This window comes from Engraulis encrasicolus, chromosome 4 (assembly GCF_034702125.1).
Source record: "Engraulis encrasicolus isolate BLACKSEA-1 chromosome 4, IST_EnEncr_1.0, whole genome shotgun sequence".
Taxonomy (NCBI): domain Eukaryota; kingdom Metazoa; phylum Chordata; class Actinopteri; order Clupeiformes; family Engraulidae; genus Engraulis; species Engraulis encrasicolus.
Window position 1 is genome coordinate 42,211,071 of NC_085860.1, and position 16,561 is coordinate 42,227,631.

Sequence of the window (16,561 nt, forward strand, 5' to 3'; positions counted from 1 at the left end):
AGTTAGGCTATAGTCCTTTAAAAAAAACTAGACAGACTGGGATATCTTGGTTTGATATGACCAGCATGACCTGCCACTAAAATCGATATTAAAAATGAATGCACAACGCCGTCCCTTTTTGGTGTAATTCGTAATTTATTGAACAAAAAGGCTCTCAACTTCAATTTTGACAAAATTGTAAATGTTGTAAATTTAATATCGGAAAAATTCAGATTGTATTGCCATGGCTGTCTGTTTCAAATTCACGAGACGCTTCTGCATGTTGCCTTCACTGCGTGTGTGCGTCGGCACGTCTGAGGTTATCCTCTATCACGTGGCGGCCGATGACCCACTTCTGTCCTTGGCTGTCCCATTGCACCTGACACCCCGGCGGTTGTAATTCTCAGAAGTCTTGGAAAGCGTGTGAACGGCAAAATCATGACTGATGCGTTCAAAAACTGCAAAAGTGTAATGATAACGGGAGCCAGTCGAGGCCTCGGTTTACAAATGGTGGAGACCCTGGTGACAGGAAACAGCTCTCCGGGAAAAATAATAGCCACTGCCCGTAATCCTCCCGGAGCCAAGGTGAGCGCAGTAGCTACACAGTATGGTCGTTGAAGGCTACAATGATTGGCATTACGCTCTGGCAATAAAGGGTGAATAAATGAGTTGACATATCAACTAGGCTAGTACCTGCATGTCATGCTTTACACAGCCTCCATCTAGCCCTTGTAGGCTACCAGCATCCCTCCCTTTACGCGCTGCGCCCGGACCGCAGTCAGCAGATAGAAATGCGCAGCTGAACTCATGCATATGTAGTGAAATTACATGTGCAAGTAGTCTAAGCTAAGCATCCACTCAAATGTGAAATGATAACAAGAAGAACACGCCTTGTTAGCTCTGATGATTCTAACCAAAACATTGTGTGTGCAGGAATTGCAGAGTTTGGCAGGGAAATATCCCCAAATACATATCATAACACTTGGTAAGCCATCTCTTTGCGCACTACAAAACGTACGCAAGCTTCCATCATCATGTCGGCCTGTGTGTGCAGCCTCTGAACTCATATTTCTCCCCATCACTGTATCATCACACCAGACGTCATTAACCAGCAGAGTATCGAGAGCGCTGCCAAGGAGGTGGAGCAGCTGGTCCAGGAGGATGGACTCAACTGCCTCATCAATAACGCCGGCATCAACGTGGTGGCCAACTTTGAGACGGTCACTGCAGAGCAGATGCTTGAGAACTTTCACACCAACTCGGTGGCCCCATTGATGATCACCAAGGTCTGTTACTACAGTATCCTATAACACATTAGGCCTACTACTTGGCAATAATAATAGGGAAGATGGTTCCGAATAGTCCTGTTATACGATGGGACTGAAAGTACCTTTTTTGAGTGCAAACATCTGATGCAATGGTGTGCAACGGTGGTGCTGTGTGTATGTGCATCTTAATATGCGACCTTGCCTCCTCCACTTGCCTCCTCCACTCGCTTCTCGTCATGATGACATCACTGACAACAGCATTATATTTCAATATCTTGCAAAAGCTCAATTGTAGAGTCTTTTTTCTCATTTGCAATTGGGATGGTGAATGAAAAACAGTCCCTCAAAAGTTGTTGTGGCTAGGCTGACAGCTGGGAAACTTTATCGTTTTCTTCACGGAGGAGGGGCCAGGAGGCGGGACGAGGAGACAAGCGCAAGTGGAGGAGGCAAGGTCGCATATTAAGACGCACTCTGTATGTGTGTCCGTGTGTGTGCGTGTGTCCTCCAGGCATTCCTACCCCTGTTGCGGCGTGCAGCTGCCAGGGGTTCTGGTATGGGTATCCACCGTGCGGCAGTCATCAACATCACCTCCCTACTGGGCTCTGTAGAGCTCTACTGGGGCGACCGAGCCGACACCTTCAAGTGGTACCCCTACAGGACATCCAAGGTGCACCTCAGTGTGCGTGCGTGTGTGCGCGTGTGTGCGTGTGTGTGTGTGTGTGTGTGTGTGTGTGTGTGTGTGTGTGTGTGTGTGTACACCTAACAACCGTTGTGGGGTGGTAGTGACATGGTAGTGGCATGGAGACAATGGTAGGCCTACAATTTACACAGTTTGGGCCCCACACATCTAGTAGTGATTTTCTTGATAGTTTTGTTGTTACTGGTAAAAGTAAAAGTGTGAAATCATTGCCTCGCTGACAGGTTAAGGTTAGGGATTGTTTTGGTGTAGGGATTGTTTTGGTGTCGGCACAGATTAGCATTCTTTAGCTTCATTCATTGTTAGGGCTAATATGAAGTCAATGGGAGGGCCCCACAGGACTCTCTTAATGGCTACAATTGTTCTGCTGTACTGAATGTGAATGCATACGTCTGATCATGGCTGCTATCTGCCATATACGTAACTGGGTCCTCTCCTCTTCTCTCCTCTCCTCTCCTCTCCTCTCCTCACCTCACCTCATCTCACCTCTTCACTCCTCCCCTCTCCTCATCTCTCCTCTCCTCTCCTCTCCTCTCCTCACCTCACCTCACCTCACCTCTCCTCTCCCCTCTTCTCCTCTCCTCTCCTCACCTCACCTCACCTCTCCTCTCCCCTCTTCTCCTCTCCTCTCCTCACCTCACCTCACCTCTCCTCTCCCCTCTTCTCCTCTCCTCTCCTCTCATCTCCTCTCCTCTCCTCTCCTCTCCTCTCCTCTCCTGTTCTGTCCTCCTCTCCTCTCATCTCCTCTCCTCTCCTCTCTCCTCTCCTCTCCTGTCCTGTCCTCTCCTCTCCTCTCCTGTCCTGTCCTCTCCTCTCCTCTCCTCTCCTCTCCTCTCCTCCAGAGTGCTCTGAACATGGTGACGCGCTGCATGGCTGTGGACCTGCATCATGAGGGCATCTTAGTTATGGCGCTGCATCCCGGCTGGGTCCGCACAGACATGGGGGGGCAAGAGGTGAGCAGAACACCCTTACTGTTTAACGCTATCACATGTTACCTGTTCCTTGCTATAGATGTGAGTGACCACTCCATTTTAATGGTTGTTACAGTTCTATATCGGACAAGTCTGTGTGATATTAATTTACACTTGTACCCTTAGTGTAGAACCTCCGTTATAACCTCATTGACACCAAATTAGTAATGACGAAGTCTTAATCCGTTATGGAGTCTCTTAGGGCAGATGAGGTCGCCGGCGGGCCTATTCACTATTTGACACTCAACTACATCATAATGATATTGCTAATACATTAATACAGAGCTAATACAGAGCCTTAGTAACAGATTAAGACAAAGCGGTTACAATTTTGGTGACAGTGACAGTAAGGTTACAACATAGGCACTTAGGGCAGAACCTCCGTTATAATCTTATTGGCACCAAAATGGTTATGACAAAGTTTTAATCTGTTACTTAAGACTATCTGCATGGTCATACTGTAGCAATATTGTTATGATGTAGTTGAGTATTTTCAGCAGTGAATAGGCCCACCGAATTGGCCCATCTGCAGTAAGAGGCTACTAAAGCCTTGCATGGACCCTGAGGTTACTTAACAGGAGAAAACCAAGGCTTTGTGTTTAGTGTAAGCCAATGAGTTAAGCACAGGGCCGTATTATATTAGAGGTGTCAGGTTCACAGAATAAAATAAAAGACCCTGCCACAATTGTGGTCTTACCTGCACCGAGTTAGTTTATCCTAATGAGCACTGTGTGTGTGTGTGTGTGTGTGTGTGTGTGTGTGTGTGTGTGTGTTTCAGGCCCCGCTGAGCACAGAGGAGAGCATCTCGAGTGTCTTGTCTGTGATTGGAGAGCTGACTGAAGAGCATCATGGATCATTTCTGCACTACACAGGAGAGCCGTTACCATGGTGATCTAAAAACAGGGTGTTTATCATTTGCATTCATTATTATTTATTATTTATTGTTTGGCTGTTGAAGTTGTATGCATAGTTGCGAGTGTATAAAAGTGTTGATGGTTTGATCTGGATCAGATCAGTGTGAGAGTTCTTGGGGGAAGAAGGAGATAGTAGATGTATCGGTATGAATCCAGTGAGACACTTAATCATGTTTTCATAACTTAATCATGTCTTCTCAAATGACAACGAGTGCACTGTTTAAAATGTTGGAAATGAGAAAACAAAATGATACAAAATATTATGCAATATGTTGTGCAATAATGTAAATGTGTTATGAACTTCTGTGTGGACACTGTTAAACTGAGTGTTAGTGTTGAAAGGAAAATGTTAAAAAGCCTTTGAACATAAAGAGACATCTCCTTGTGGAGAGTTGAGCCAAAGACAGGCCAGCAGGAAAGGTTCTTAGCGAAGGCAGGCTTCAGTGCAGCTATAAAGTTGTACGTTGTCAGTATTAAAACCATGTTTATTTTTATTTGAGCTAATGTTGCTGAACAATAAAGCACTTTGAGGCATTCAAAGATTTTTGTGTACTGGATGTTCTGTTCAGACAATACATCTTGACACTAAGCAATTAGCACCAAGTTAAGTTTTTGAGTTTTTCAAGTCAACCGGTGTATTCACAAACAATGAAGTGCTGTCTGCGGTTCTAGCTGCACCAGGAAACATTCCATGTGTTTTGTCTCTGCTCAGTGTCCCCAGACATCAGTGACGTGTGGCAAGGAGTGAATGAGGAACAAGGAAACTGTGTACTGATAACAAAACATCTTGAGTGTGTCTCTTTTCACCACCCAGGGATATTGTGGTGTTAATCTTTTCATACAGGGCCACCCGTGTGAAAAACAGCCCGACAGCAGGGCTGTTATCAAACCAATAGACAGTTGGGAATTTGGGTACGGCCCAGTGATAACTTTCACGCTGGAACACTTTTGCAAATAGTGTCACCTCTGAGAAACGTGCGTGTGTGTGCGTGTGTGTGTGTGTGTGTGTGTGTGTGTGTGTGTGTGTGTGTGTGTGTGTGTGTGTGTGTGTGTGTGTGTGTGTGTGTGTGTGTGTGTGTGTGTGTGTCCACCCTGTGTGTGGTGTGTGCTCATGGTAAATGTGAGCCAGAGAGAGAGAGACGGCTAGAGAGAAAGATTCAGAGGACCAGAGAGATTGAGAGCGCAGGCCAGAGAGAGAAAGTGGGTGGAATTGGATTAGAAGTCCTCCGACTGGTTCTTCCAGAGTTTGTGTGGTGATCAGGTGATGCATGTCTTTGCTGCTGTGAGAGAGAGAGGGAGACGCCTGTAAGATGGAGATGGTGTGAGGGCAGAATGTGAGTACCAGGGCACAGGAGCGACGTTGGAGACAGGCAGAATAAGGTGAAACAGGTAAGAACTATACAGTTTTTGGTAACACTTTATTTTAGGGACACATCTATTAGCACTAATACATGAAATATTAATGCATGTGTAAGTAACTTGTAAGGCATGTACTAAGCAAAATAAGACAGTTGTTAAGCATGTATTCACAAATGTCTTGTTCATGCACAATAAGGGATTTATTACCAATATAACCTTAGTAAGGACCTAGTAGACCTAGATTTCTATTTATGTGTAAGCAGTAAGGGCCAGAATACAATGTGTATAAGCTCCTGGTACACTGTGTGAACAAACCCTGAACAGTGTGAAAACAGATGTGGAATAAGGGTCCCTATTCTAAAGTGATGCATTGCTCAGCCCAGATGGCTTAGGGCCCCCGCACTACCTAGGGCCCCCACTCTAGCCTACATCCCCCCCACGGGAAGCAAAGTGTAAGAACATTTCAGAGTCTTCATTGGTCTCAGTAGGTAGGAAGATCTCACTTATTCTACTCATTATGTTAATGAGTAATTGGAAGCATTATATAGCAAGGATTGGACGTAAAGTTATCAATGACGGTGGGTGGTGAGATGTCATTTTTTCATACACCAATTAGTTTTAATTGTAAAAACCCTACAATAAATGCAGAATATAACGATGAGTAATAGTTTGGAAGCGAAACTAAGCTATTCCTTTCTGATAAATAAGTTAATGTTTGAGAAACTTAGCTACAAGAAGTGCAGTGCATGATGGGTAGGCTACGCCCTTAGTCAGAAATGCAATGCATGGCCAATGCAGCAATGATAATATTTCTGTTGTTACGTACATGGCAAATTGTTTGGATAGCAACTAAATTTCACAAGTGAGGGGAGGAGCTAAGGACGTAGGCTCAGAGCTGGGTAGGTTGACTGTTGGCCAAGATTGCGTACCCATCATGCACTGCACTTCTTGAAGCTAATGTTCTCAAACATTCACTTAATTATCACAAAAGAGTAGTTTAGTTTTGCTTCAAAACTATTATTCTAATGTTCTGCATTTATTTTGGGTTTTTTTTACAATTAAAACTCAGTGGTACATGAAAAAAAATTACATCTCACCAACCCACCGCCATTGACAAGTGTACGTTCAATCCTTGCTATATATAGGCTCTTGTTACCTCCCTCTCATTCATATGAACAAGAGAAAACTAGATGACTCAGCTGGGTAAGTATTAATTATTTGATATACCCTTACACTTTGTAGATCGGGGGGGCTAGGTAGTGCAGGCCTGGGTGGTGTGGGGGCCCTAGGACTTTGGTAGTGCAGAGGCCCTGAGCCATCTGGGCTGACCAATGCATCACTTTAGAATAGGGACCCTTATTCTGCATCTGTTTTCACACTGTTCAGGGTTTGTTCACACAGTGTGTCGGGAGCTTATACACATTGTATTCTGCCACTTACTACTTACTAATAAATAGAAATATAGGCTTACTGGTCCTTACTAAGGTTATATTAGTAATAAATCCCTAATTGGGCATGAACAAGACATTTGTGAATACATGCTTAACAACTGTCTTATTTTGCTTAGTACATGCCTTACAAGTTACTTATACAGGCATTAATATTGTATGTATTAGTGCTAATAGATGTGTCCCTAAAATAAAGTGTTACCCAGTTATTATTTTCAATGATTTGGATGAAATAATTGGTCAGTGGGGCACAGTAACTGGAGAGGATCAGAAACTGAGGAGTTGCGTCACATAGCTGGTGTATTACATTTTCAGATGCATGAGAACAATGTCCACATATCTGGCAATTTGCATATTTATTGAAAATACAAGATACAGAGTATTTTTCTCTGACTTGACCATATGTTTATATTCTGTTCGGCACCACTCTCCCTATTGGGTCACGCCTCTTGAGTTGTCGTGTGCCAACAGTCAGTGTTGTCTTATTCAAATGCTACATAAGAGACGGCACAGATACGTAATAGCAGTACTTAACAGTATGGCGTCCTGTCGTACTGGCAGAGACGACAGCACTGGTAACCATCTAACACACACTGTTCCACCACTGGAATGTTGTAATAGTCACTGGAAAAACTTCACTGCTATACCACTACCCCACTATAACAGTGCACAGGGCTTAGTAATACATTACGACTTTTTCACCATTGCCACTTTGTCATTCTGGTAGCTAATTTATAACGGGCCGTGTCTTTAGGAGTTTAACAACATGGCATTCGTGTTTCTGTGTTTGTGTGTCGCCCATTGTGTTTAGGAAGTTTAGGTTTAGTGTTTAGCAGTTCCTTCTATGGCGGAGCGAGATGATCCCCATCCCGGAAACGCAGTGGCTGGACGTGCGGATGCCATTTTCAGACGAGGTCAAGTACATCATTCTGGCCGTGTCCATCCTCCTCTTCATCATCGCCATGGGGATACTGGTCTGGCAGCTGCAGAGGTGCTGCCCCCAACACCATAGCCCCAAGGACTCCAGTGAGTTGCACTCTGGCAGGGTGTAAATTAAATTAAAGTAAAATGTATTCAAGTATTGTAATTGAGTAGCTTTTATGTGTACTTTGTCATTTTTAAGTATTTATAAAAAATTAGAGCCCTGCATAAATGTAATCAGTAATGCACTCTGGTTTAGGGTTTCATAACACAGTGAAAATAATAACGGTTGTCAGTATTTACAATACAAAGCAGATTCCAAAAAAGTTGGGACACTGTAATTTGTGAATAAAATCTAAATGCTGGCATTTTCAATACATTCAATATGTTAACAAGGTAGAACATTATGCACAGACAACATATCAGTTGTTAAAGTCAAGCAGAGTTATTGTTTTGAGGTAATTATGTGATCATTTAAAATTTCACCCTTGCAACAAATCCCAAAAAAGTTGGGACAGGGCCAATAAAATGCTTTTTATATTGGATAAGACTAAACACAACACAAGAGATGAGACTGAACAGTTAGATACTTTGACTGATGGCATAATTTTATTCAAAAATTAGATATTTTGATGTGCGAGACATGATTTCAGCAGCTCAACTGATAGGTGTGTTCTTCAACTTGTTTACCTTTTTGTTATGCTTAATATGTGGCATATCCTGACTGCAAGAAAACAATTTTGTGACCTGTTTACTCTAATGATGGACCACACTGTTGGAACATAGTAGAGATTGAAATTTGCCACCATTATGGGGCAATATCTAAAGGCGGTGCTCCAAAATATAATGCCTTGGTAGCTATGTTTGCTGTTTAAAGTCTGTATGTATCATTCAACATTCATTTTAATGCTCTACATGAGTAAGAAGACCCTAACCAAGTCACCTCTGCACCCCCTTACCACCATATATGCTGTCTTTCAGACTGACCACTAAATCAAGCTGAAGTATTAATTTTCTATATAACCTGGAGGGTGCATGACTCCATAATTTTCTAAATGGATTAAATATTTACCATTCTGTAATCAGAGGACAGTTTCACATGTCTCCTAGGTCCATAGAATGAGCTTTTCCGCACGCAACACTGTTTAATGTCTGCATCATGTGCATTAATCAAGTGTTGTGTTTATGGTCATTTTTTCGAGAGCTGTCATTGTTGGAGTGTCATAGTTTGCTTATTGACCACGAGTATGTCATGATCTCATAACTCGTGCAATGATTACACAGAACTCTATATTATGGAAGTAGGCCTTATATGCCTGCAATTTTGATAATTCAATCTTTCTGTGTAATAGATAAGTAATTAGTCCCTCTAATCTTCGCCGCTGAGTGCCATAGCCTCTATGTGATGGTATTTTATTTGTGCATTCATGTTGGCAGTCAATATAGTTCCTTTTAAAATATTCTTCCTTGTGTAATTTTTAGAATTATCCAACTATTACAACATGTTTTGGCCCTGTCCCAACTTTTTTGAGATTTGTTGCATGGGCCAAATTTTAAATGATCACATAATTACCTCAAAACAATAATTCTGCTCAACTTAAACAACTGATATGTTGTCTGTACATAATGCTCTACCTTATAAACATATTAGATCTTTTAAAAATGCCAGCATTTTGATTTTATTCACAAAATACAAAGTATTTTTTGGAATCCGCTTTGTACATTACAATACAACATGTATTATTTATACAGCACAGTATCAGAGCCTATTCACTATTGGCTGAAAATACCCAACTAAATCATAACAACATTACTATGACATTACAGAGAGCCTTAAAGGGACACTGTGCAGGAAATGGCCAAAAAAGGTACTGCAACTATGCTGCTTATTGAAATTGGGCTGCCTTTTGCCAAATTTGATCTTTACATGAAAGTTTACTAAGTATTAAACAAATATTTTCTAGTATGGTCCAAGTAAAGTCATTTTTGCAGCTAAAAATGGCTATTTTTGGAAATTCAAAATGGCGGACCATGGAGAAGATACCCCTTTTCATGTATGAAAAGTGCAATTTTTCCAGTCATAATGAATACTTAGAATTTGATGCTGGTGGTAAGTATTCATGAAAAAGGTAACATTAGTGAATGGGCAGCATGAATTCTGGAAATGAACAAATCTCACACAGTGTACCTTTAAGTAACAGATCAAGACATAGCCATTACAATTTTGGTGACAGTAAGGTTATAACATAGGCGCTAAGGGGTTAAACAGTATCGAGTAGAATTAACTCAGGAATTCATTCTAATTTCTAGATCTTTAAATGTGTGTTGTTTCATGTGTGAACAATTACGACTACACAAAGTTCATCATTCATTTTGTCAATGTTTGACCAGACCAAGGTTATATGACTGGCCTTCAAAGCCTCCTTTCATTTGCATACTGTTTTAGTTTTGGGTGTGGTGTGGTGTGTGTGACTGACTCTGTGTATGTGTGTGCATGTGTGTGTGTGTGTGTGTGTGTGTGTGTGTGTGTGTGTGTGTGTGTGTGTGTGTGTGTGTGTGTGTGTGTGTGTGTGCGTTTGTATGTGTGTGTGCGTTTGTATGTGTGTGTGTGTGTGCATGCATGCGTGTATGCGTGTGTGTGCGTGCGTGCGTGCGTGTATGTGTGTGTGTGTAAAGTGAGCAGTCTGGTGACAGAGGGAGATAATGGCCTCAGCGGAAGTTACCCAAAAATCCAGACCCCCAGACTGAAGGTAACATGTCTGTGCTCAACGGAAACATTACTCTTGCACAGTAAAAATGCAGTATTAAATGATGTGCGGTGTTAGAAGATGTTGAATTAACACAGAACTGTATGGACAGTTATTTTATCATTGCTGAAGAATTTTTTTTTTTTTTGCTCTGTCATAGGGATTTTTTTCTTTTTTTTTCCTTTGTCATTTTCCACATCCTCATTCCATTCAGCGTCGTCCTCCGCTATTGTTTCTTTATCTATTGTTTCCTTTTAAGCTGCTCCACTGGAATCTGAACATTGGAGTATGACTGTGTGACATTGGCACACATACACGTACACGTACACGTACACGTACACGTACACATACACATACACATACACACACACACATGTACACACACACACTGTGTGTGTGTGTGAGTGTGTGAGTGTGTGTGTGTGTGTGTGTGTGTGTGTGTGTGTGTGTGTGTGTGTGTGTGTGTGTGTGTGTGTGTGTGTGTGTGCTTGTAATGGTGACCAAATTGCATTGCATTTATGTCATGTCAGGCCTTGTGTGTCCGTGTGTGTGTGTGCTTGTGATGGTGACCAAATTGCATTGCATTTATGCCATGTGAGGCCTAACGAAAGACCGCACCTGTTGTGGTTACTGTCGTTAGGGCAGCAATTGCAAAAATTATAGTTTGGATAGAGTGTGTGCGTGCGTGTGTCATATTATGGGAAGAGTGTGTGTGTTTGTGACAAAATGAGTTAAAATTACATTCAGCAAGATTACTGTAGACCAGCTCAGCAGAGAGTGACAATGATCACAGTTTTTGCCCATAGGAGGAGTACAGCCAGCATCAGTCGGGTCGTCTGAGCCGCTGCCTGTCTCGCTGCGACTCCATCCCGCCGTCCTCCCCCTCCATACTCAGCTGCAGCCTGGACAGCCTGGGCGAGGAGGAGCAGGAGGAGGAGGAGGAGGTGCGGGGCTCGCTCCACTTCTCCCTGTACTACGACCAGACGCAGGCCCTACTGGTGGTCACGGTGCTGGAGGCGCGAGACCTCCCCCTCCGCAGCTACCACCACCACCAGCGCCGCAACCTGGACCCCCTCGTCAGGGTGCGCCTCCTCTGGGCCAGGGACAACCAGGAGGACGGGGATACGGACGTGGAGGAGGAGGAGGAGGACGAGGAGGGAGGGGAGGAGGAGGAGGAGGAGGTGCAGGGAAAGGGAGGGAGCAGGAGGAGGAAGAGGAGGAGGAAGAGGAGTGTGCGGAGCGGGCAGCATCTGCAGTGCGTGCTGAAGGAGTGGCAGTCTCGTCCGGTGAGGAACAGCAGCAGCCCAGCGTTTGGGGAGCAGTTCTCATACACGCTGCCTGAGGACGAGGTCCCGCATGTCACCGTCAAACTGGAGGTGAGTGAGCACAGCAAACTAATAGTGCTGTCTGGGAATTATGGGAAAAACAAAATGCCGACATGGGAAGGACACATGAGTGGTATTTTCCACTGGAAAGCTCAACGAAAAATGTTATAGACGAGTTTCCAAGACTGGATAATATCTACTTCCGAGAGCACATGAATGCACAATCACTCCTCTAGCTTCCTGGTAGCCCCTTAATACACAGCATTACACTACTGGAACGTTGTAATAGGCACTGAAAAAAACTTTACTACCATAATACTACATCACTATGTGCTCAGAGCCTTTAGTAATACTTTATGACTTGGTCATTGCCAATCTGGTAACAGCTCATTTATAACAGGGGCCAGTGGTGTAGTCTACTTTTTTATGGTGGGTATACTTTATATTTGAGCATTTTTTGAAGTGGGTATACTGAATACATTTGTGCTATTCAAAACAATGGATCAATCCATTTTAAGTGGGTATACTGAAATCCCTGAAATTTAGAAGTGGGTATACTCCGTATACCCGTGTTCTACGTAGACTACACCACTGACAGGGGCCGTTACTTTAGATAGACACACCTCACTGTCAAATTGGAGTTGGGCTCAGCACATCAGGGACAGTATGCAAACCACACCATACAAACCACCAACACATGTAGCACTTGTGGCTGTGGCAATTATTTTCACTCATGGGGTTGCACATTAAAGGACACTTCAAATACACGGCACCTCTTTGGGAACATAAAAACAAAATCAAAATGTGGGACAAAGTCGTGGGCCGAGCTCAATATATATATATTTTTAATGGGCTAACATTGTGTATGCATGTATGTAATACTCAAAGGCAAATTTCAGAAACACTCATTCCCACATGGTAGATCAAATGTGCCAGCCCTGCACATATTCTGCTGTGTGAGTGTGAGATGCTAATGTTGTGGGCCCACTTGTGTTGATGGTGTATGTGTGCCAACTTTGAGGGCCAAATTTGGCCCCCGGAACTGAGTTTGACATCCCTGACTGCACCTCTCACGCAAACAGTGACTGTACTGATTTTGTCCCTTTCTTCACAGGTTCAGGACTATGACAAATACTCTAGGCATGAGACCGTGGGAGAGGTGCGGACGCCACTGGCCGATCTGAATATCTCATACCCTCTTGACCTATGGCAGGACTTGCAACGCCCCAGCAAGGTCGGTCACTCATTTAACATTTAATTTTGGCATCTAACAATAAATGTCATTTGGCACAAGATAGTTCCTAGCTGTCTATTGGTTTGATGTTATTTGTGGCTGTTGTGTTACTGCAGCACTTGGTAATCATCAGTGTTAATTATTTCAATCAGGGCTATACACCATTAGCCATCATTGACTTTCAAATCTATTCGAAACTTGGTCTGACCAAGAGCATAACAATTCACACTTCCCAAACAGCATGCTTGACCCGCCTCCCTTGGTTTGCTACTGGTTGTTTACTTCCCGACAAAGTGGGAGGAGTTCCTGATTTTTCTGCAACTTAGAAACAATATTTGTATTGTTCCTGGCCTGACTAGAAGCAACGTTGAAAGTGTTGCGTCACTAGGAGCCCGTGGCCTGGCTAATAAACTATAACTATGAATATAATCTTATAAATACTTATTATCTGTAGCAAATTCTTTCCGTTTTGTACTTGTAGTGTGAGTTATCATCAATAAAAATTAAATGTGCATCTGTGCTTAGGAGGATGGTGTGCAGCTTCAAGATTGCATTAGATAAGACAGCATACTGCAGGAGTTCTTCACTCACTGACCTGTGTGACCCAGCACCCATGTTTCTTTTTCTGTTCCTTATTAAACGCCTGTGCTGGGAAGGAGAGCCAGAGAGAGACCAATGCCAAGCCAATAGCATGTGCTCCAGACCTGTCAATCTCTCTCCCTTCACAAAAGCACATTTTAACCCTGATTTGATTGTTGTTGTCTCATTATTACTGTCAAATTAAGTTGTTTTCTTAACACTATCTAATATCGCTAGTGGGTGTTAAATCTTACCAGTACTAGTCAAATATGCACTCACTCAGTCAACGTGGCTGTTTACTTTTCTACCGGCCAAAATGAATTTTCACCGGCATTTGGCCATGTGGCAGGAAAGCCCGATTGGGAAACTCCAACTCCCACTGTCATTGTGACACAGCACTCCACAGCACACAAGTGTTCACTGCACACTGCACACAACAAAATTGCAGTTATGCCTCACCCGTGCAAGGGGGCAGCCCCCAATGGCGCCCCAAGGGAGCAGTGCGGTGCGACAGTACCATGCGGTACCTCAGTCATGGAGGAGGATGGGGGAGAGCACTGGTTTATTACTCCCCCCACCAACCTGGCACGTCGGGAGTCAAACCGGCAACCTTTGGGCTACAAGTCTGACGCCCTAACCGCTTACCTATGACTGCCCTTAGATTTAATTCAATTTAATTTAGAGCCAATGTTATTTCTGTGTTGTCTTTAGAGTGAGGAGTCTGCAAACTTGAAATCTTTATTTATTTATTTATTTATTTTTCATGTTAATTTCATTGTCCTCCTGTCTTGCACCTTTTTCCTGGGATGAGCACAATCTTCACCTTCAACTGCTACATGTCTGTGTCGTCCTGCTGCAGGACTTGGTAGGTGAGGTGCTCCTGTCCCTGAAGTACATGCCCACATCTCAGAGGCTAGAGGTTGGAGTCCTGAAGATACGCATGATCTCCAAGTCCAGCAGGACAGACAGAGGTATGTTATTGTTACACCCCAACATTAAAATGCCCCATATGGAGCAAATCACTCAGCCATAACCTTATGAAAAAATATAGACAAACACCTTTTAAATGTAAAACCCAATCAGTGGCAAAGACAAGACATTAACCAAACATACTCAGTCCAAATCATAATGGTACACAAGCAAAACACAGGCTGGAAAGGCAGCAGCCACAGAAAGCCTCTGAAGATCATTCAGTTCCTTCAGCTTTCAAATGCAGCTTGATTGCAAAGCCAGGTGCCATCAATCAAGTAACCACAAGACCTTACAGTACAGTATGCAGGGCTGATAGTATTCAGGCTCCATGCCTGATTTCAGGCTTGACAGAGTTTGCAAAAATAAAAACACTGATAATAATTAGCCATTAGGTTATTCTTATCTCAGAAAGTGTTACAGGTTCAGGGTTTTCTTCTACTATCAGGCTTGAATAATGGTCATACACAGGCTATTAAATGTTTGAATAATGTGTCAAAATAGGCCTACGTTACATCACTATGCAGTATCTTGTCGTCATTGGAGCAGGGGGGAAAGTTCAGGCTCAGGATTTTTTTTCACTATCACCCCTGAGTATGTGCGTATGTATACAGAGGTATGTTATGTAGAGATGAAACCAATGATGGTAAGCTACTACAGCAAGACAGACAGAGGTACAGTATATGTACAGACAATACATGATTTAATTATAAGACCATACGTTATGTTTTCACATGGGACACAGTTATGTAGTATTGAGACCGTATGTACAGTGTTGATAAGCTAGTCCAACAGGACGGACAGAGGTACGTTATGTTATTAGAAGATCATACATTTGCACAGGGGCACTGTGTTAGTAAACTAGTCTACCGAGAGGTATGAGGCAGAGGTATGTGGGTCAAAGACAGGTTTTTTTTGGACAGAGGTCAGGTGGCGCAATAGTGGCACTGGCTGACGTGTGCTACTGCTGAAACGTCACCGACCCATGAACTGAATGTATAAGAACATAGTATACTGTCCACTTTGTTGGTAAAATACGCATGGTCAGATGTAATAGATGTAATAGATGTTTTTTTACCTTACCTCTGACAGCATCCACTCTATGGTTTTCCAGGCTAAGCTTCACCTACAAGCCAAGGCAGCTTAACATACTCCTCATTTAAACTGTCAACATGGTTTAAAGATCTTGTAATTCTGGGTCACTCGTGGCTTGGAGGTTTACGTACGTATCTCTTGTGCTAGCAGAACATTTGCACCGCTAAGCCTTAATTGGAGCCAACTTAATGTCTGCATCAGCTGGCCTCTTTGGGTTGATTGATTGGAGTGGTAATGTAATGTACTGCATGTCATTTACTGTGCCTAACCATGTTGCCATGCCTGCTTCTCCCTGCACTGTGACACACACACACACACACACACACACACACACACACACACACACACACACACACACACACACACACACACACACACACACACACACACACACTGTACATACACACACACACACATTGACAGCGGTGTACGTGCGGGCTAGCGTGCAGTGTAACCAGTGTCGGCTGCACCACCAGAAGACGGCGGTGAAGACGCATTGGGACGTGATGGTCTTCAACGAGGCCCTGGTGTTCCTGCTGCCCGACGCCCCTGTCCACCACTGCCGTGTCACCCTCAACGTCTATGAGGTGCATCCTGGGAAGAAGAAGGCGTCTAAGCACCTGATTGGCCAGCTGAGCATTGGGAAGGGCAGGCAGGCGGAGGATGAGCACTGGAGACTGATGATGCGATCGCTGCGGCAGCCAATAGCCAAATGGCACCTGCTCCACATATGAGGCCTCAGCCAATAGCCAAGTGGCACCTGCTCCACATATGAGGCCTCAGCCAATAGCCAAGTGGCACCTGCTCCACATAATGAGGCCTCAGCCAATAGAAAAGTGGCACCTGCTCCACATAATGAGGCCTCAGCTAATAGCCAAGGGGCACCTGCTCCACATATGAGGCCTCAGCCAATAGCCAAATGGCACCTGCTCCACATATGAGGCCTCAGCCAATAGCCAAGGGGCACCTGCTCCACATATGAGGCCTCAGCCAATAGACAAGTGGCACCTGCTCCACATAATGAGGCCTCAGCCAATAGCCAAGTGGCACCTGCT

General features: G+C 43.7%; 2 protein-coding genes across 2 annotated transcripts; both read left to right on the forward strand.

Moving 5' to 3' along the window:
- The first annotated feature begins 304 nt into the window (after positions 1 to 304).
- On the forward strand, positions 305 to 4,357 carry si:dkey-12e7.4 (uncharacterized protein LOC558132 homolog). Its single transcript, XM_063197459.1, has 6 exons — positions 305 to 564; positions 913 to 964; positions 1,078 to 1,265; positions 1,756 to 1,914; positions 2,787 to 2,897; positions 3,694 to 4,357. The coding sequence occupies exons 1-6, from the start codon at positions 418 to 420 to the stop codon at positions 3,805 to 3,807; spliced, it is 771 nt and encodes a 256-aa protein (XP_063053529.1). The 5' UTR covers positions 305 to 417; the 3' UTR covers positions 3,808 to 4,357.
- A 375-nt stretch (positions 4,358 to 4,732) lies between these two features.
- syt19 (synaptotagmin XIX) lies at positions 4,733 to 16,349 on the forward strand. Its single transcript, XM_063197460.1, has 7 exons — positions 4,733 to 5,218; positions 7,448 to 7,662; positions 10,234 to 10,307; positions 11,111 to 11,680; positions 12,744 to 12,863; positions 14,302 to 14,413; positions 15,930 to 16,349. Exons 2-7 carry the CDS (start codon positions 7,494 to 7,496, stop codon positions 16,238 to 16,240), a joined length of 1,356 nt encoding a protein of 451 aa, XP_063053530.1. The 5' UTR covers positions 4,733 to 5,218; positions 7,448 to 7,493; the 3' UTR covers positions 16,241 to 16,349.
- Positions 16,350 to 16,561: the final 212 nt, after the last annotated feature.